Raw genomic sequence first — 20833 nt, 5'->3', positions numbered from 1 at the left:
ATAAAGGCCTGGGAGAAGAGGAACATTTTTGCCTGGTGCCTAAAGGCGTCTAATGAAGGTGCCGCACAAACCTCCCTGGGAAGAGCCTTCCACAAACGGGGAGCCACCTCTTCACTGGAGCAGAAGTGAGCAAACCACAAGCTCTTGTATGATTCTATGAAACCATGGCTTCATCTCCTGGCTTGTTTGGAAGCAGTTCACTGTAATTTCCTGGTTTGAACAAAATGGGAGAGCATAGCTAATGAGAAGACTTCCTGGTTTCTTTGCTCATGGGCATAAAGGGTAAAGCACGGAGGTTTTGTGCAAGATCTAAATGCTCATTCATACCTACCTACCAAGCCAAGAGTTTATTGTCCAAATGTAGGCATCTTTGCTGGAATACACCAGGTTTTTATGTAGACAAGCTAACATTTTTCTCATGTTAAGTTTACAGTTGGAGAGAACACCAACCAAGAATATCCCAGGTTATGATCCTCCTGTTGTCCTTCCACAGACCCCAGTTCGGTAAGAATAATTGTCCTAATTTTGAATTTAGTTGAAAGGTTTAGAAAAGTATTTCTACAGGTATAGTAAATACAGTGAGTTTATCTGAAATTCTGTTTGTCCTGCAAGTGCTTCAATCCTGATTGAATGCTTCTGCATAAAAAAGCATTTTCAGATTCCCTACAGACAACTCGAATGGTATGACTGGTCTTTCCAGGAAAACCAGCCTTCAAGTTCAGCTCACAAACGTAGACAGTAGTCAATGTCTTCTGGCTGACAACTTCTCTCCGCAGTTAGAATGCGTGTCAACATTGCATAGCTTTAAATCAGTTCAGCCACTGCTGCCCAGAAGCTTAATCAGAACTTCCACAGCTGCCGCAAAATTAAGCTCATAGACTGTATGAAATGTTGCTGAGGATACTAGTGATATGAATGTAAGGAAGTACCAGCTCTGTTTTTAATAATGTTCCAAAGAAGGTTATTTCTGGTAGTTGTGTTCAGCTGATCAAATCTCTGGGTCAGTAAATTCTGATTAAATTGGGGAGTCACAATACTTCTAGAGCAAGCATCTGTACTTACGTTGAGGAAAACTGAGCTGTGGAACACCTTGCTACCAGGAAAATACCAAACTCTGCCTCCTTCTGCTGCCATTTGGTGACTTCTTCCTCTGCAGCACCATTTTGTGATTGATGAGTTTCAGTGAGTTAAGCTGTCTCTAGTGTGTCCTGAAGGGAGAATTTGTGAGAAGCCTCTTTTAACCTTTCCTCATGCAGGGGGTGCTCCAGACCCCTGATAATTTGGGTGGCTCTACTCTGAAACTTGCCTAGATCTACAGCATCCACATTGAGCAGAGGCATTTTCATATTAGCAGATCTATTTTAGATCCCTTTTCTAGTATGATCCCTAGGATGGATTTTGGTGTGGACAAAGCACAATGCATTACTTAATGCTGCCCTTTGCATTTTATTTATATTATGGTGATTTTATTGATATATTGCTTTATATATATATATATCAGTTTAATTTCCTGGTTATAATAGGCATTATATACTGTAACTAATTTAATTAATAAATAAAGCCCTTGCACACAAGCTAGGAAGCTATGGTTAATGACTTCCAAGCAATCCTGAATATAAAGGGATAGTTCAACATTGGTTGCATATCTTGGTTTGTTTGGAAGCCATTAACCATAGTTTCCAATGTTGATGTAACAGGAAACTACTGTCACGACAGTCCTGGCACCGATCTGAGCTGTGTGCAAGCACAGATGGGCGGGGTACAAATAATAATAATAATAATAATAATAATAAAAAATAAAGCAGGTGCAGACTCTGCCTGTGTCTAACCTGCTTCTGCTCCTCCCTCTGCAGTCCTCTTCTGGACCTGGGGAGCAGGGGACCTGCGGGCAGGAGGAAGCAGTGTGGAAGCCCTGGGCTCTCCCCCAGCCTCTTCCTTCTCTCCCTACATGCTCCCTCAGATCCCTTCTTCCAAGTCAGTCCCAAGCCCCCTTCTCCCAGTGCCCACTCCTCAGCGTCCAGCCAGTTCCAACAACTACAATTTCTCCTGCTTTCCAGGTCACTTCCCTTCTGTTGAAAGGAAGGAAGGAAGGAACTAAGCATGCAGGTGTAGGAAGCCTGTTTGTATTGCTGTTCGTTATGTAGATATTTGATGTCCAGATGTGGCTCATGTATCATTTTATGTGGTGATTTTTTTTTTGTTCAAAGGCAGTTTATTCATTTCAAAAAATACTAATAAAAATACTTTCACCCTCTGTAGTGCTGCGATGAATACTATCCAACAATTAATGATGATTTTAAACTCTGCAAGTGATAAACCATCAGATAACCTTATTTCATATTTTAACGTAAGTAGCATCATTTTAACCAAAGGAACTGGTTTGAATGCAGTATAAAAAAATCAGAATTTAATGTTATTTTATGCTTCACAAATGTTGCATGTTCTAACATGCTCTTTTCATGCTATTTCCCCACCCCACCCTGGCTTCAGGGAGTATAGCCCTGTTTATCTCCCAGTCTCCAGAGGTGGAGCTAGCTGCTCTGGCAACTGGAGCTCTGTGCACCTGGGGGAGGGGTGAACCGCCTGCGGGGGCACTGAAAGCAGCGAGCGTTCCAGGGGTGGGGGGGGCACAGCGATGTCTCCCCCCCCAGGGATGACACCTGGGGTGGGCCGCACTCACCGCACCCCCTTGCTCCGCCAGTGCCAGTCTCTGCCTTTTTCTAACTCAGAATATTCTAAAGTAGTAGAAGGAATAGATGGTAACTTTTAAGGATCATATTAAAGCCCTACCAAGTATCCTAGTACGTTTGTTTTGCCAGCAATGTAACTTTTAATTCCTAGGCAGGACATACAGATTTGGGCAAGAGTGGAATGAGGATGTAGCAGGGGTGGTGTTTGTTCCCAGAGATGATAGAATGATTCCATCACAAACACGCTTACTAAGTAGACTTTAATGTCTTTTGAATAATGGAGAGGCATTTGTGAGCACAGATATTGTAGTGAGAAAACCCTTTTTTGAAGGGTTTACTTAGAACCTCCTTGTTAGGTGGTAGTCTCCTGAATTGTGGTAAAGTAATTGGATTTATGTATTCAGACCTTCGAGGATTTCAGAGAAGCCTTTTTTGCTGCCAGGAAAAATCTTAGCCCATTTTCTGCTCTCAAACTTCCTTGATAGTTGGCAGTCTTTCTTTCTTTCTTTCTTTCTTTCTTTCTTTCTTTCTTTCTTTCTTTCTTTCTTTCTTTCTTTCTTTCTTTCTTTCTTTCTTTCTTTCTTTCTTTCTTGTTATGTATATTTATTTCTTGTTTATCCAATATATTATATCTGTTCATCTAAGGGGAAGCTTCCCCCATCTCATTACAGAACTGCACTGCAAATCCCATGCAAAGCATATTGGAAAGAACAGAAAACCTGAGCCATGTCTTCAGACAGAAATTTGCTAAAGCAGTTGGGCAAGGATGTGCTGAAATTGGATCACAGGTGGGGTTCTCCGTGGGGGCGCAGGCATCCTCCCAGGCTGCATTTGAACGCATCACGTTCAAACTGCCCTTCTTGCAGGACTCCAGGAGGCTCTGCTACTGCTGCTGGTGCTCCCAGTCCAAATGTAGAGCGCTTTTGCTTATGCTCTTTGCACATACCGGTAGCTGAGATAGACCAGGGCCTGGCCAGTGCAGGCTGTGCTGATTTGATTTCTCCAGGACCCGTGCCACTCTCTGGACTGTACATTTGGTATCCAGCAGGAAGCTTCTATCTGAATATCCCAGGGCTAGGGTGGGGAGTGTACACTATAATCTGCTCAGTAGAGTTTACTGCAATTATGAAGCTAAAGTTGTTTTCCAGAGGCAAACTCGCAACTTTTCATTTCATTCTTTCTTGATGTATCATTTGCTTCTAATTCTGTTTCTAGGAATGTTTAATTGAATGGATATTATGCAAAAATACTACATTATGCTTAGTGAGCCATACAAGTCTTGTTACAATAAAAGTTATGAACTCAGACAAAAAAAGCAGCTGTTCCCTGGAAGGCCCCCGCAAGGTCTGGGGCAAGTGGTGTACCTGCCCCCCCCCCCCCGGTACAGGCCTGTAGCCACAAGATTGGGTTGAGTTGCAGGGCCATAATGTCTTGCCAATAGGTATCTAGCACCCTTTCTCAAACCCATTAATCACAAATAAACTGAAGTGTATTACAGAAGGTCATTCTCTTAAAGCAAAGTATTGTTACAACTTATTACATCAGCTTTTAAATTGTTTTTCCCCTAGAGGTATAGGCTTGGAGTACGGTTATACTACAGGGTGATGGAATCCATCTTAAAGTCGGTAGGTTTTCAACATACAGAATTCTTAATATTTATATTCCCTTTTTAATGGGCTAAAGTTTATCTTCATTTATTCGTTTATCTTAGGAAGAAAAACGCCTATCAATTCATAATTTTAGGTATGTTTGGCAAACCTACTTCAAAGTTATATTTTAAATGCATCTAAAAATGTTAATGTTGAAATGCTGAAAGACTGTCTTTTTTCTTTTTTTACAGCAAACTTTTGAATAACAACATCTTTCATACATCTCTATTGGCCTGTGCTCTTGAAGTTGTCATAGCTACTTATGGCCGTAAGTTGTATATCTATGCCATATTACAGAAGGGGCTGTTTCATCCATAGAGATCAGTCATGATTCCCCCCCCCCCAATGCCCCGCTTGCCTTTTCCCACACAGCCATGACTTCCCTAGTATTTACTTTGTTTCACCTAATGCTGGTAAGAGTCCGTTGTGGTGTTTTGTGTGTGAGCTTTATCCTTGGGACAATGCTTTTAATATCAAATTATTAAAACTGAGTTATTTACATTTGAAATACTGATTACTGCATTATTTGCAAAAGGAACACCAGGCAGATTAATACCAGAAGGATTGGGGTGTGTGTGTGTTAATGTACCCAATTTCCTAAACTGTTATAAAATTGCCACCTTTTGTATAGGATTCCTTCCCCAGTCTCAAGTTAACACACTGAAGCATTAGGCGTGTTGAATTTTTCAGATTCCTTAGAATGAGAGGTGCTGAAACACGGCTTGGGAATTCAAAATATATTTCAGTTAAATTAATATAATTTAGTTTTGCTTGGTAAGTAAAATGTGTGTAAAATTGCATGGAAATCATAAAAAAATGATTGCCAAGTATTTGCAATAATATTCTATATTAAAATTATTATTAATAATAATATTTAATATCATTTGGCATTATGCTATATTTTCAAGAGGTAAAATTAAAATTCTTAGATTTTCTGAAAACATTATTCTTAGATTTTCTGAAAACAGTAAATGTAGACTTACCAAGCTAAATGTGGTCCAGTTACCAAAAAATAGCAGATTTGAATTCCTCACACCCAAAATTATTTTTAAGACCAGACCCCTCACTGAATTTCCCCCCCCCCAAAAAGTAAGTTTAACCCCCCTAAAATGACATGCTCTAGAACAGGGGTCCCCAAACTTATCTCGCCGAGGGCCGGTGCCTCCAGCGCTGATCGTGCTGCAGGCCGGAGCGCGCAGGAGTGTGCGCCCATACGCATGCGCACACGCGATTTCCAGCGCACTTCCGGGTCGCCAGAACACCAGAAATAGTTTGTGCGCATGCACTTCCTCCGGCCTGGAAGCACGCCGGAAATGAGGCCTGCGCATCCGCACAAGCTATTTCCGACGCTCTGGGGACCTGGAAGTGGGCAGCTGCAGTGTGCCGTTAAGAGCGGGCGGTGGCAGTGGGGTCGCCGGGGGCCACATAAAAGAGCCTCGCGGGCCGCATCCGGCCCCCGGGCCTTAGTTTGGGGGAGCCTGCTCTAGAACCATAGTTTGTGTGCAGATTTGTTGTCCGATCTCAGAACTTAAACGCTGGAGCAAAACTTGTTTTCAACAGGACTTCCTTGGATCTGGAACTTGGAGAATAGGGACATGATAAATGGCACATCTCAGTGTGTAGAAACAATTTATTGAGGACTTGTGTTATTCAACAAAAGACTAATCAGTTGTATTCTCTTTAGCCTCAAGGAATGCTTCACAAAGTGAAAGTATGAATATGGAAACAGATTTATCTTTCCCATGGATTATCAACATATTTGACTTAAAAGCCTTTGACTTATACAAGGTTATTGAAAGCTTCATTAAAGCAGAACCAAACTTGACCAGAGAGATGATAAAACACCTGGAATGCTGTGAACACCGTATAATGGAATCCCTGGCCTGGCAATCAGTAAGTTGTCTTCTCCATCCAAATACTAGCAAGGTCTAAACCTGCTTAGCTTGTGACTTCAGGCGTGTTCAGGGGGCTATGGCCTTAGGCACTGGTCCATTGTTTTCTAAACATAAAAATGTAGTGTATCACAGGAGTATAGATACATAAAATAGATGTTATTTAAGAAATGCCACCATTTGATCTCTCTGTCCTATATTTGTGCATGTCCTCTCAAGTTAAAGCCCAAGAACCCCTCAGCTGCCCTGGTGCCCATGGCCATTGGCTTACGGTTGGGTGAGGGGAGCAGCCGCTGGCAGTAGTGGTGGTTGGAACTGCAAAGGGTGGGGGTGGGGACATTGTGTACCTGGCTTCTGACACCAAGTGCTGATTCTTGCCAGATGGGTAGGGGGGGGGGAGGTAGAGGGATCTCAGTGTCATGCAGGCACGGCAGCAGAGCCAATCTGGCCACCCTGCTGCTGCCCCCCCCCACCCCATGGATCTCCCTGTGCCTTGCCCACTCCCTTTGGTACGCAGCAGCCCCATCTTCAACCTACTGGTTGCTTCTGCTAAGTGACCTCTTCTTGGGGGGGGGGGGGAGAGGAGGCTGCTCTGGGCAGCCACTCCTGCCTATCAGTTGGGCTGGGCGTTACCAGCTTTTCAACATTACGGTATATTGCCAGCCAAACATCACAGTTTGGCGATATTCCACCATGTTGAAAAAACAAGCTGCATTGGCCTCTGCCCACGAGGCACCTGGTGAAGCTGCTCCAGCTCTCAACTCAGGAACCGTGGCAGTTTCACCCAGGCGCTCACAGGCTCGAAAAATGCAGCTTGTTTGCGCAGCTCAGCTGGGAATGGAGAAGGTTCCCCTCCCCCAGCTGAGTCAGCCCTGGTGCGTGCCTGTTTGTTCACCCGGCTCCAGTTCATTCTCCACCAAGCTCTGATATCGATAGGAACTGTGGGAAAGCTTTCTGCCTCAACTTCAGTGTTTCTTTGGGGTTAAACACCATTCTAAGCATTCCTGTAGATGGAATATTTATTTGACTTCTATTAGTCCGTGACCTCTTGCACGTATTATATGGAATTAAGAAACAATTGATTGTGTTTCATAAATATTGCCAATACATTATTAGCCCACGTGTTGCCTTTTGTTGATCACATCATCCGGCTGAGGTAATGGCAGCTGCACACTCCTCAGTCAAGCAGGTTAAAGATCCTTCTGCATCAGAGGAGGGCAGAGTGCGATGGCGGTTTCACCCTGCATTATATCGCTGGTGAAACTCCTACCGCTCCCGAGTCCTTCTGCTAGCAGTACCCCTGGAGGAAGGAACTCTAGCAGAGGGACCCAGGAACAGCACGGTCTGCTCCTCATACTGGTCCTGGGCAATAAATTGATATATCGCCCAGGCCTAGCCATCAGTCGCACCTTCCCTAGAGCCGCGAAAGTGGCAATACGCCCTTCTCCTCTCCCCGTGTTGCTTCCAGATGGGCCTTCTCTTCAGGATATATGAATTTTTGTCGTTGAGATGGGCTTCTTCACAGTTGGTTATTTCGCTGTAGGGTGGGGAGCAAAAGGAAATTCTATCAAGCCATTACAGATGGAATAAATTAGGACTGTTATTCTTAAAATTAATTCCTGTAAAGCACTGGGGCCAGATGGCTTTCCTGTGGGGGGGGGGGTACGATGCCTATCTAGATTTCTTGCCCGCTAAGCTTCTTTCTGTTTATCAAAATGCTTTTGAAGCAGGTACCCTGTCAACGTCAATGTCAATGTATGAAGCACATATTTCTCTGAAACCTGGCAGAGAGCATACTAATGGTGAAAATATAGACCAACCTCTTTAATTAATGTTGGTGCTAAAATGCCGGCAGCAATTCTGGCTAGTATCTTGATCAGTGATTTCAACAAAATAAAAAAATTCCTTCCAGCAGCACCTTAAAGACCAACTAAGTTTTTTATTTTGGTATGAGCTTTCAAGTGCATGCACACTTCTTCAACAGTGTGTTTCATTCAGCAGAGAGTTGACCATCTAAGATGGGAAACCAATTTAGTGGCTAGATATAGGGTAGTCTTTGAATGGGTCTGGCTGCACTTAACTTCTTTGGGTGCTATCAAAGCATTTGACAAAATATATTGGCAGTTTATGTTTGTTACTTTGGAAACGTTTGGATTTCCTCAAGAACTTATAAAACGGATTAGAATTTTATACCAACTTCCTAAATCTTAAGTAAAGACAAATGGAATTATTTTTGATCCGTTTTTTGGAGAAAGTTACAAGTCAGTGTTCTCCTCTGTCTCCAATGATATTTCCAACCCTACAGTTCTGTTTCTGTCAGGTATCAGTCCACATTTATCCAACATTGTGGAACATTGAGTTATCAACAGTTGCTTACAGGATCATCTTCATCCCCCCTCCCCCCAATAGAAACAAAACCTGTTCTGTAGAATGTTACCTATACTGTATTGTTTAAGTTGGCTTCTCTTGACTGCAAAATTATTCTGCCCAGTAGATGTCAGGCTTTTCCATCTTACACTTCATAGTTGCAGGCATAAAAACACACTCTTTCTCTCTTCCTTTGTAGACATTACAGCTAACCTTGGTTGTATCCTTCCTTCTCCACATGGCAGATGTGGCACAGCTGAGATACCTCACATCTAACTTTCACTTGCTTTCTCCTTTACTGACTGTTTCTTCGATCTTTTCTATTACTATTTTTTCTACAACAAACCTGTGAGGTCATTAAGCTAAAAACAAGTTCTTTGCACGAGGCTTCCCTGGGAGCATCACGGCTGGGAATGAATTTGGCCTTACATTGTTTTTCACTGCCCTCGTTCAGCCACTCTTGGATTACATACCACCCCCCACCACCCCCAACTGTCCTTGGGATATGAAAAAGTATTAGTTTCTTTCTTTCTTTTTTAAACTTGGGGTTGCGTAACTGGCTGTGCTGGTGAGGCCCTCTATCTCGTCCTTAAAGGGGCATGCCATTAAGAATGGAGCTTCTTGCAAATGGACATGTTCTGGGAAGTTCATATGAGGCTATTAAATTAGCCATGGTTAAAAAATCATGGTGGTTTGGTAGATGAGCATGTTGCAGTAAAATTCTCATAACTTCAGTCTTGGTATCTTTTGATAAATATTCTTGATCATAACATAGCTTGCAAAGGGAAAATAAAACTGAGGCCCTGAAATAGAAGCCGGTATTAAAATGTGTGTGTTAGTGGTATATGATTCAGACTGTGGAGGCCACTAGTAACGTACATTATAATCAAATGTCAACAACTTTTTGCGCAGGAGGGAAAGGCTAGGCAGGAGAACAAATACTGTTCTTTTGGGCGCTGGGCACCTATGGGAAGCGTCATTTGATCATTTCCCCCATACACTCCTTCCTGAGAGATGTTACCAAACCTTGCAGCTTGAGTGAATGAGATTGGAATAATCACTTAAAATTTCTAGAGTTCAGAGTATTTTTTCACTCAGGAACTATTTACAGAATGAGTGGAGAGGAATAGCAGTCATTTTGTCTGAAAAGAACAACAAAATGGCTCAGCATTTAGGGATGGAGTTGTAAACAAGCTGTGTCCTCATGTGGTTTAAAACAAGACCTGCATTAGCTACTAACTCAAGAGAAGGAAATGTATTTGCTTTTCTCCAACAAGGGAAGATCTAAAAGGAAGCATGTGCTAATAGCCACTGATTTAGTGTACAGTACTCTGCACACCTCCAGAAGGCATTGCCAGACTCTTCCCCAGTTGTCCTATCTGAGGGTAAAGGCTGGAGGGGAAGAAGGTGCAATTTCTAGCTGCCTTTGCAATTCTGGCCTTGCCTGTAAAGTATCAGATGGTGGCTGGCAAAACCAAACTTCACTGAGCTAATTGTAATCATTGTAATAGCAGGCTATGTGTGTGTAGTATACGTTCTGAAATACTTATATTTCTCAGCTTCGCTCTAAAAACGTTTACAAGCAGTTATTGTACCCAGTGCACTGTTTTCTGTTTAGGCCAATTAACAGAGCTTTCTCAATGGAAGTACACAATGTAAACAGTAAACTATTTACATTACACGGATGAATTCATAGAATCACTCTCACAGGGCTAAATTATCTACATTTTCCCCTCTCTGACTGCATAATGCAAGGCAGGATTTATGGCAAAAATTTCAAGCAACATTAATCTGTACACTCAAAGTGTAATTATGTAAATGTCATTTGGAAAGAAGTGAAGACTAACCTGGATAATTAATTTAGCATTAGATTGCTTGTGATCAGGCCATTCCCGTCACAAGGATCAGTCTTTTTTTGTCTGGGGGGTGGGATCTTACAATAGGTAGGAGTATTGTAGGTATTAATCTTCACAAGATTCTTTGAGCCTCTGGTGTACACAAATTTGCTACAAGAACATTGAAAATAAATGGGATTGATAATCTTGCCAATTTAGGTTTTAAACTTGCAGTGCAGCCAATGTTATGTACAAAATAGAAAAAATAATGCAAGGTGGGTGAGAATCACTTTTCATGTTTGTTATTCCGATAGGGATAATATGTGAAGCTTTTTCTCATCAGAACATAATTTATAAATTGTGAGAGGCTAGTTTTAAATAATTGCTTTAATCAATATAATTTTCATCGTTATATTTACAAGCATACAAGCAACTCCTTATACAAAGAAACAAAAAACCCACAGATTTTTTTTTAAAGGTTCATTCTGTCTCTCCCATTCTCTCGTGTCCATTCATATTGCAGATTCACTGTCAAATATTCTTGTTTTTATGGTTTGGAGGCCATGTTGAACGAATTTGTCAGAACCCTTAGTTTCAGTGAATCTATTATCATATCTTCTATTTGACCAGCTCTTCATTTTTATTGAATTTTGAATAGTCTCTGAAGTGAAATAATAAACTATGGGGTCAAAGCAACAGTTTGAAACTGCAATACATAGAGTGATTGGATACATAGTCCTGACAGCAGCAACTACTGAACAGTTAATCCACGTTTGTGTTCTGATCAGGGAATAGAGTATTAGGGTGATGTTATATGGCACAAAACAGAAACAGAAAATCAGCAAATGAACAAAAATCATTTTAAGGACTTTCTTTTTGCTTAATTTATTCCGACTTAGTGTAACTGGCTTATTTAAAGTTCTTAAAACCATTGTGGAGCAAGTAACATTCAATATCAGCGGAATTAAAAATCCTACAATTTCAATGAAAATTATAATCCTTGAAAGATAGGTTTTCCAAATTTTTTCAGGAAAGTTTTCAAAACATGTCTTTTGGGGGAGTCCTTCCATGCTGACCTGAACATTGGTGGACTGGAAAAAGCTTGCTGGGATGCTCCCTCCTATCACAATTATCCAGACAGCAGCACAGATGATCCTGGCGTTTCTTCTTGTTCGAATAGCCTTAGATCGAAAGGGGTGTACGATAGCTAGAAAACGGTCCATGCTTATGCCAGTCAAAAAGAAAATGCTTCCATACATGTTTATATAGAAGAGTGTGACCGAAATCCGGCAGAGTATGTCTCCAAATGGCCAGTCTTTGGATGCAAAGTAATAAATCCTGAAGGGCAAGGTGAAAACGAAAAGTAGGTCTGATATTGCTAAGTTAAGCATATAAGTGGTGGTTTCATTTCGTACTTTTAATACGCAGGTGAAAATGTATATAGCAACGCAGTTGGATATTAAACCAAGAACAAATACCATACTAAACATGCATCCGTACAAAGTATACTTGAAGGAGTCTTCAGCAGAACAGTTAGAGCTTAGCATTGCGATGCAATGAACTGCTAAAACTAGCTGCCGCTTCAGTCAAGCCGTACCTTGTATTTGGTTGTAGTCGCCGTGAAATCCTCAGATGGTGCGTAAAACCAGTCCTTGAGTGATTTCATATGGGTCCAGCTTGACTTTGAAACTTCACAGCTGAATTTCAGTATTAAACAGAGAAGATACCATTCTGCTGGTCACTGGCAAATAATTATTTTCTTCCAAATGCCATAGTAGTTCTGGGTGACAGGGAGCATCTCCTTATCCACAATGAAGGTGTAATTAAGCTTAACTTCTTCACATATTTCCGTAGAGGTTGATACTTCCTGTGGTGCTGTAGAAAGTTACTTCAAAAAAATCCGTTTCAAATTACGTTCCGATTTACGTGGGAACAGACTTCGTTGTGTTAGCACTATGCTAGCATTTTTCTTGCCTTTGTGCTGTTGAGTAAGTTCTGACCCCACAGGGTAGAAAGCAAGCCAAAGAATAAAATTCCTAAGCATGTATTTTCTTGCTGCTCTTAAGCTCTCCCCACAGCTGCCAATTAAATGGTGTGTTTGCTTGTTCAGAGAAGGCAAACTAAAGAGCACGCAAACCCAAGCCCCACCCGTGCTTACTCAGCTTGCTAAATGACATGGCAGGAAGAGGAGGCTGGGCTTCGGAAAGGAAGGTTTCAGCTCAGCTACAAATTGTTTAGCAAAAGTATATTTTTAACCTTCCATGCCAGATATATATTTGAACTGAGAGCCACGCAGACGATGACTACCTGGCTCAGAGTGGCAGATCAAAACCTTATTAATACTTGGTAAAGGTAAAGGTAAAGGGACCCCTGACCATTAGGTCCAGTCGTGACCAATTCTGGGGTTGCGGCGCTCATCTCACTTTATTGGCCAAGGGAGCTGGCGCACAGCTTCCGGGTCATGTGGCCAGCATGACAAAGTCGCTTCTGGCGAACCAGAGCAGCACACGGAATCGCCGTTTACCTTCCCGCCGTTTACCTACTGTAGTGGGTGGCACTGTGGGTTAAACCACAGAGCCTAGGGCTTGCCGATCAGAAGGTTGGCGGTTTGAATCCCTGTGACGGGGTGAGCTCCCGTTGCTCAGTCCCAGCTCCTGCCAACCTAGGTTTGCCTTAGGAAAGTATAATTAAGCAAGCAGTTTTTACCGTAGTTACATTTCATTTTTATTTCTATGGCTGTCAAACCATTTTAATTAATCATTCTGTTGATTGATCTGTTATTAGGTTTAAATATAAGTGAATTTCTACTTTAAATGCTCAGTGTAGGTGTTGGGGGACATTGCAAGAAATGTAAGAACTTGCAAAGTTGCTTAGAAGTCATCTTTAATGTTTTCTTTTTCTATTCTCTGTTATAGTAACTCAAAAATCAAAATAGTCATTTTCTCTCTCTCTTTTTTTAGATTACACTGAAATGCCATATCTTTTTCTTACCTCTTGACAGTAAAGGGAATTGCAGCATTTCCTTTCAGAGGGGGCCCAGTAATAGAGAAACAGAAAGCGCTGTATTCCTCTGAGGTGTCCAGCTGTTCTACATGCTTTCAGTCCCTTGCTATCAGAGAGTGCATTCATAAAATGAATCAGGCTAGCATAGGTAACCCTCCACAATCCAAAGTGCAAAACAAGCATTAGAAGATAGTTCAGAAAGCATCCACTTTTGAGAAGTGATCACTCTGAGGTTCTGGTCTTAAAGACAAGTTGTCAGTGCCTGATAGAACACAGTTACAAAGCTACATAAATGTATGTCACTGTAATATGCAAGGGACCTTTAGAAAGCATTTTCCCATTGTGAACTCACCCAGCCCTTAAATACCTTACATGCCTTTCTCACCACTATCTCACCACTAAATTAATGGATGGTTTGACAAGTGTAGGAATTGCTCATAATAGACAAATATCTCTGCTGCTTTGCACCCTAATTTCAAGTGTGATTTTTTGGGAAATGATTCCTGTTTCTGGGATTTGTCGACTCTAAAAAGGGCATGTGTGAAAGGCTGACTAAATTTAACCCTATATATGTGTATTGTGATTTTAATATGCTCTGTTTAACTTTCAGTGAAATTAATCTTTGGTGACTCTAAAAACAGAATGCATTAGTGAAAATTGGTGATGATATTTGAATGGGATGTTTAATAAGAGAACAACTTCGTCAGTATTATCCCTCCAATGTAATTTAGCAGCAACTGCTCTACAGACTTCAGCAAAGAAGTGGGACTGCAGAGCTTCTGCATCGGCTAACCTAAGAGGCCAGCAACTTTTGGCTCTTCCGCTCTTTGATTTTTTTCCCCATTCCAGCTGGTCAATACAGTAATTCTGTAGTTTAGAAGTACTGTAGTGCCTGAGCTTGCTTTCTTCCCCCTCCTTACCAACGCCTGTTTCTTTTGTGTCATAATTTATGGCAGGAACTGAGTTTTCATTATTTATTTCTTTAGTAAATTTCTGTCCCAATGTTCCTCCCAAGTGAGCTCAGGGTGGCAGACCACAAAACAGAGCTCTACAACATCCTATTTAGAAACACCTAAAAACAACCACGTACCTTCACAGTTGCTAATTTCAAGGCTGTCAAGCATCTAATGGCAAGGTGATAAAAAATGTTTTTAAATTTCTTCTAAAAAGCTATAATGATCACGATAGACACACCTCACCAGGGAGGTCATTACGCAAACAGGGAACCACTACAGAGAAGGTCGTGCCATGGGTCAGTCCAACTGGACAACAACCAGAGGTGGCACCACCAACAGGGCCTCCCCTACCAACCATAGGGCCCAAGATGGCTGGGTTTTTTTGGGGGGGGGGAGTCCTTTAAGTACTTGGTCCCAAACCATTTGGCTTTGTATGCTAGGACTAGCACCTTGAATTGGACTAGTGTAGAGCCTGCAGGACTGGTGGCTGATGGCTCCATCCGGCTGCCCCATTTACCAGCCTGGTAGCCACATTCTGCACTAGCTGTGTCTTCAATGGCAGCCCCACCTGGAGCACATTGCAGGCTCAACGGGAGACCCCTAGAGCATGACTCCAGAGGTCAAGCTGTCTCAGTCCAGGAGTGGCTGGAGCTGGCAAACCAGCCTGCGCTTGGGCCTAAGCACTCCCAGCCACAGAAGACTCAAGTGGCAAGTTGGAACCCTGGATTACTAATAGGAGTAGTAAACTATTTTGAAAGCATTTTTTTCAGCTGAAGAGGGGTGCAAAAAATTGCTTAAACTGTGTTCTTGGTCCTTCTAATCCTACTTCCATAACTCCTTGTTGGTGTGAAGAATGTCCTCAAAACACAGGACTTAGTGATGTACTTAAAAAAAAAACTTTTTGGAGATTTTTACCGTATTTTGTGAGGAGTTTGACTTGTATCCTAAGATAAATTTCTGAAGTACCAGTAAGTGCCTTCTGTGAAGCCAAGTTCATGGAAAGACAGTTCAGCTTTTTCCTTCTATGAACTACCTTAATGGTGTAATCTTTTGTGCCTACTCAGAAGGAAATGCCACAGAGTTCTGTGGGATTTATTGCCAGGTAAATTTGCATATGCTTGCAATCTTAAGACTATACCCACTGACCTTTGAGTGACATTTTTATGGGTAGACATTCATAGACTGATTGCGCTGTCCACTTGTGCTGTGTGAGTAGACAGAAGGGCTTGCATTTCAGCATCAGAAAAATGTAAAGTATGCAAAATATAATGATCATTTATTCCTTTTTGTATTTTCTTCCTGAACCTAATTGGGAAGACTCTTCCTGATGTTCTCAGCTGACATCCCGAGGCCTTTCTTTCAGTAGGAATTGTTTGATTTAGAGGACAGAATAAAATACTCAGTCTTGTTCCTTGGGCCTTTGGAACTGAACGTTTCTTGTCAACAGTTTGGCAATCTTACTTGCAGGCATAGGCAGTGGTAACTTAAAGTGCATTGTTTGGATTCTTTTTGTCTTTTGAAAGGACTTCATGGGTTAGAAGAGTGAAGAAGAGGGGCATGCAAGTAAGATGTGGGTTTTCCTCCTCCTGTGTGTGTCCTGGCAAAGCTACTTACTAATCTGTAGTTTCCTTATCTATTAACTCTGGCTATATTTACCTAACTGAGCTGAGGCTTACAGGTTGACTCAAGTGGAACTCTGAATTGGACTACTTTGCAGTCAAATGTTGTCCTGTAACAGAAGGTTTAGCAAAAATATCCCATAACTTAAATAATTTCTTTAAAATAAATCATGTTTAAAATAATGTGTAATTTGGCACCCTAAAGTGTCACTTAAAAGCTTTGAAATTCCTTATCTAAAAGAAATTTAAGATAATGAAGTTTACACAAAAACCCCAATCAAGTAATATTTTCTGTAGTTTCTGTAGAATGGGTGTACAAAGTCCTGTTTTATGGGTGTGATAGTGGACTCTGCATTATTCCTCTAAAAGGCTTTTCTTCAAACTACAAAAGGTATGCAAAAGGTCTCTGGTTCAGTCCCTTTTGTCTCTAGGTAGCTGAGAAAGGGTTTCTGTCTGCAACCCTTGGTGGAATTATTTACTTACTTAACTAAATTACTTACTTACTTACTTCACCTTTATTAATCAGAAGTAAATCATATTTCAATGGAAGTTACTTCCAGGTAACATTAGAGGCTGCATGGAGAGGCAATACTTTCACTGTTGAACCTCTCTGACTGCTACAGAAATAAGCTGCGTTGCCCATTCAGAGTCACAAGCCAGGGTCTCGCCATCATGAAGTGAGCCTGGCTTGTGATTTCCTTTCAGAAGTTCCTGCTTGAACAGTTCCTCCTTTAACAGGAAATTAATGGTGCATTTTAAAATAGCTAAAACATTGAGCCCGGTTCTTTTCAGATACAGCATTCTTCTGTCTTCGTCACATACTGGTTTACCTACATTGAACCACCAGTCCACCATTACAAAGAAATAGAGAATTGTTTGGAAATAGTTTTTAGTATTTACCTGTCTTGGTTCTTAACTTAAAGGTCGGAAGGGAGCAGCTTGAGAAAACTGGAATGCTTCCAGTAATTCTGTATTTGTGATGGGCAGCCAGACCAATTAGAGTTTAGTGAAATCGCCAAGTTCTATCAGGTTCCAAGTTCGTAAGTGTATTGATCTAGCCAAGGCCATGACAAAACTCTAGCAATAATACAGAACATATAGCCATAATAGAAGCCAACATCCATGATGAAAGAGAGAAGATACCCGAGACACAAACAAGATTAATTTCAGATCAACCCCCCCACAATCCCTCAAACAACATACAGCTATTTTATCAAAAGCGTTTTTCCTGATTTGTTTTGCAGCTCGTGCAAAGACAGCTGCTCTGTGTATTACAAAGCCATTATTGTCACTCAAACTCAACCCTTTATGCTGAGGTGTAGCTGCTTGCTTATGCAAATAATGATTTCAGAAAGCGATAGAAGGGCGAGGCTAACAGATAAGGAGTGATTTCTTCCACCTGAGATTACTATTGTAGTAGGCTTTTTCTTTTCTGGTTATTTTTAGCTATTTAAAAACTTAAGAGAACTCCAGTAACTAATCAGATTCTTATGTTGCTGGCTTTTGTTTTAGGATTCACCATTATTTGAGCTTATAAAGCAGTCTAAGGAGCGAGGTGGGCAGCCTGACCAACCTGAACCTCCCAACTGTTTCACTCAGCCTCTTCAGCATAACCACACTGCTGCAGACCTGTAAGTAAAAGGATGGGCAGATTCCTATGAGAATATAAAGATACTCAGTTGGTCCATTTGACTCTACCTACTCTGACTGGAAGCAATTCATCTACTCCATTTAAGTTTACAGACATAGGCAGTGATCACAGATGAGATAGCATCTGTATAGGATTACCGTGGGGAGCATCTTTTTCCAACTGAGCTGGCCAACCTGCCACTACCTTCTGACCAAGGGGTTCCACACATTGACAACCTTGAGATTGCATTACTGTAGCAGTAGGGCATGTTGAATTTTCCAACTTTCAAAGTTAAAAATTGAGGGGTGCTAAAAAGTTGTATTGATGGATCAATGCCTTGTCGTGGCGAAGGGGCTTGAATAACTCAGAGAAGCTATGAGCTATGCCATGCAGGGCCACCCAAGATGGACAGGTCATAGTGGAGAGTTTTGACTAAACGTGATCCACCTGGAGAAGGAACTGGCAAGCCACTCCAGTATCCCTGCCAAGAAAACTCCATGGACAAAGACAACAGGCATATAAAAGTTATGACGCTGGAAGATGAGCCCCTCAGGTCGGAAGGCGTCCAACATGCTACTGAGGAAGAGCGGAGGACAAGTACAAGTAGATTCAGAGCTGATGAAGCGGCTGGGCCAAAGCCGAAAGGACGCTCAGTTGCGGATATGCCTGGAAGCGAAAGGAAAGTCCGATGCTGTAAAGAAAAATATTGCATAGGAACCTGGAATGTAAGAACCATGAGTGGAGGTAAGCTGGATGTGGTCAAAAATGAGATGACAAGAATAAATATCGACATCCTGGGCATCAGTGAACTAAAATGGAAGGGAATGGGCGAATTCAGTTCGGGTGACTATCATATCTACTACTGTGGGCAAGAATCCCGTAGTAGAAATGGAGTGGCCCTCATAGTCAACAAAAGAGTGGCAAAAGCTGTAATGGGATGCAATCTCAAAAATGACAGAATGATCTCGATACGAATCCAAGGCAGACCTTTTAACATCACAGTAATCCAAGTTTATGCACCAACTACCGGAGCTGAAGAAAGTGAAATTGACCAATTTTATGAAGACCTACAACACCTTCTAGAAATGACACCAAAGAAGGATGTTCTTCTCATTACAGGGGATTGGAATGCTAAAGTAGGGAATCAAGAGATAAAAGGAACAACTGGCAAGTTTGGCCTTGGAGTTCAAAATGAAGCAGGGCAGAGGCTAATAGAGTTCTGTCAAGAGAACAAGCTGGTCATCACAAACACTCTCTTCCAACAACACAAGAGACGACTCTACACATGGATATCACCAAATGGGCAGCATCGAAATCAGATTGATTATATTCTCTGCAGCCAAAGATGGAGAAGCTCTATACAGTCAGCAAAAACAAGACCTGGAGCTGACTGTAACTCAGATCATCAGCTTCTTATAGCAAAATTCCAGCTTAAACTGAAGAAAGTAGGAAAAACCACTGGGCCAGTAAGATACAATCTGAATCAAATCCCTTATGAATACACAGTGGAAGTGAGGAACAGGTTTAAGGATTTAGATTTGGTGGACAGAGTGCCTGAAGAACTATGGATGGAGGCTCGTAACATTATACAGGAGGCAGCAACGAAAACCATCCCAAGGAAAAGGAAATGCAAGAAAGCAAAATGGCTGTCCAACGAGGCCTTACAAATAGCGGAGGAGAGGAGGCAAGCAAAATGCAAGGGAGATAGGGAAAGATACAGGAAACTGAATGCAGATTTCCAAAAAACAGCAAGGAGAGACAAGAGGGTCTTCTTAAATGAGCAATGCAAAGAAATAGAGGAAAACAATAGAATGGGGAAAACCAGAGATCTGTTCAAGAAAATTGGAGACATGAAAGGAACATTTCGTACAAAGATTACCATAATCAAGGACAAAAGTGGTAAGGACCTAACAGAAGCAGAAGACATCAAGAAGAGGTGGCAAGAATACACAGAGGAATTATACCAGAAAGATATGGTACACCCCAGATAGTGTGGTTGCTGACCTTGAGCCAGACATCTTGGAGAGTGAAGTCAAATGGGCCTTAGAAAGCACTGCTAATAACAAGGCCAGTGGAAGTGATGATATTCCAGCTGAACTATTTAAAATTTTAAAAGATGATGCTGTTAAGGTGCTACACCCAATATGCCAGCAAGTTTGGAAAACTCAGCAATGGCCAGAGGATTGGAGAAGATCAGTCTACATCCCAATTCCAAAGAAGGGCAGTGCCAAAGAATGCTCCAACTACCGCACAATTGCGCTCATTTCACACGCTAGCAAGGTTATGCTTAAAATTCTACAAGGCAGGCTTAGGCAGTATGTGGACCGAGAACTCCCAGAAGTGCAAGCTGGATTTCGAAAAGGCAGAGGAACCAGAGACCAAATAGCAAACATGCGCTGGACTATGGAGAAAGCTAGAGAGTTCCAGAAAAACGTCTACTTCTGCTTCATTGACTATGCAAAAGCCTTTGACTGTGTCGACCACAGCAAACTATGGCAAGTTCTTAAAGAAATGGGAGTGCCTGATCACCTCATCTGTCTCCTGAGAAATCTCTATGTGGGACAAGAAGCTACAGTCAGAACTGGATATGGAACAACTGAGTGGTTCAAAATTGGGAAAGGAGTACGACAAGGTTGTATATTGTCTCCCTGCTTATTTAACTTATATGCAGAATTCATCATGCGAAAGGCTGGACTAGATGAATCCCAAACCGGAATTAAGATTGCTGGAAGAAATATCAACAACCTCAGATATGCAGATGACACAACCTTGATGGCAGAAAGCGAGGAGGAATTAAAGAACCTTTTAATGAGGGTGAAAGAGGAGAGCGCAAAATATGGTCTGAAGCTCAACATCAAAAAAACCAAGATCATGGCCACTGGTCCCATCACCTCCTGGCAAATAGAAGGGGAAGAAATGGAGGCAGTGAGAGATTTCACCTTCTTGGGCTCCTTGATCACTGCAGATGGTGACAGCAGTCACGAAATTAAAAGACGCCTGCTTCTTGGGAGAAAAGCAATGACAAACCTAGACAGCATCTTAAAAAGCAGAGACATCACCTTGCCGACAAAGGTCCGTATAGTTAAAGCTATGGTTTTCCCAGTAGTGATGTATGGAAGTGAGAGCTGGACCATAAAGAAGGCTGATCGCCGAAGAATTGATGCTTTTGAATTATGGTGCTGGAGGAGACTC

General features: G+C 41.8%; 2 protein-coding genes across 3 annotated transcripts in view; one reads left to right on the top strand and one right to left on the bottom strand.

The window, feature by feature from the left end:
• Positions 1-20833, top strand: part of RB1 (RB transcriptional corepressor 1) — a 55122-nt gene that overhangs the window by 17707 nt on the left and 16582 nt on the right. For both annotated transcript variants that reach the window (XM_035139875.2, XM_035139895.2), the window contains exons 11-18: positions 427-504; positions 2260-2347; positions 3362-3478; positions 4259-4315; positions 4402-4433; positions 4531-4607; positions 6024-6232; positions 17524-17642. In XM_035139875.2, coding sequence (XP_034995766.1) covers positions 427-504; positions 2260-2347; positions 3362-3478; positions 4259-4315; positions 4402-4433; positions 4531-4607; positions 6024-6232; positions 17524-17642 — 777 coding nt within the window. The remainder of the gene's footprint in view (positions 1-426; positions 505-2259; positions 2348-3361; positions 3479-4258; positions 4316-4401; positions 4434-4530; positions 4608-6023; positions 6233-17523; positions 17643-20833) is intronic.
• Positions 8141-12579, bottom strand: LPAR6 (lysophosphatidic acid receptor 6). Its single transcript, XM_035139981.2, has one exon. It carries the CDS (start codon positions 11978-11980, stop codon positions 10946-10948), a length of 1035 nt encoding a protein of 344 aa, XP_034995872.1. The 5' UTR covers positions 11981-12579; the 3' UTR covers positions 8141-10945.

The sequence above is a fragment of the Zootoca vivipara genome, chromosome 1 (genome assembly GCF_963506605.1).
Source record: "Zootoca vivipara chromosome 1, rZooViv1.1, whole genome shotgun sequence".
NCBI lineage: Eukaryota > Metazoa > Chordata > Lepidosauria > Squamata > Lacertidae > Zootoca > Zootoca vivipara.
This window is presented reverse-complemented; position numbering and strand designations above follow the sequence as displayed.

Coding starts and splice junctions, on each gene's coding strand:
- LPAR6 (XM_035139981.2), bottom strand. CDS start 11,980: ATGCTAAGCTCTAACTGTTCTGCTGAAGACTCCTTCAAGTATACTTTG.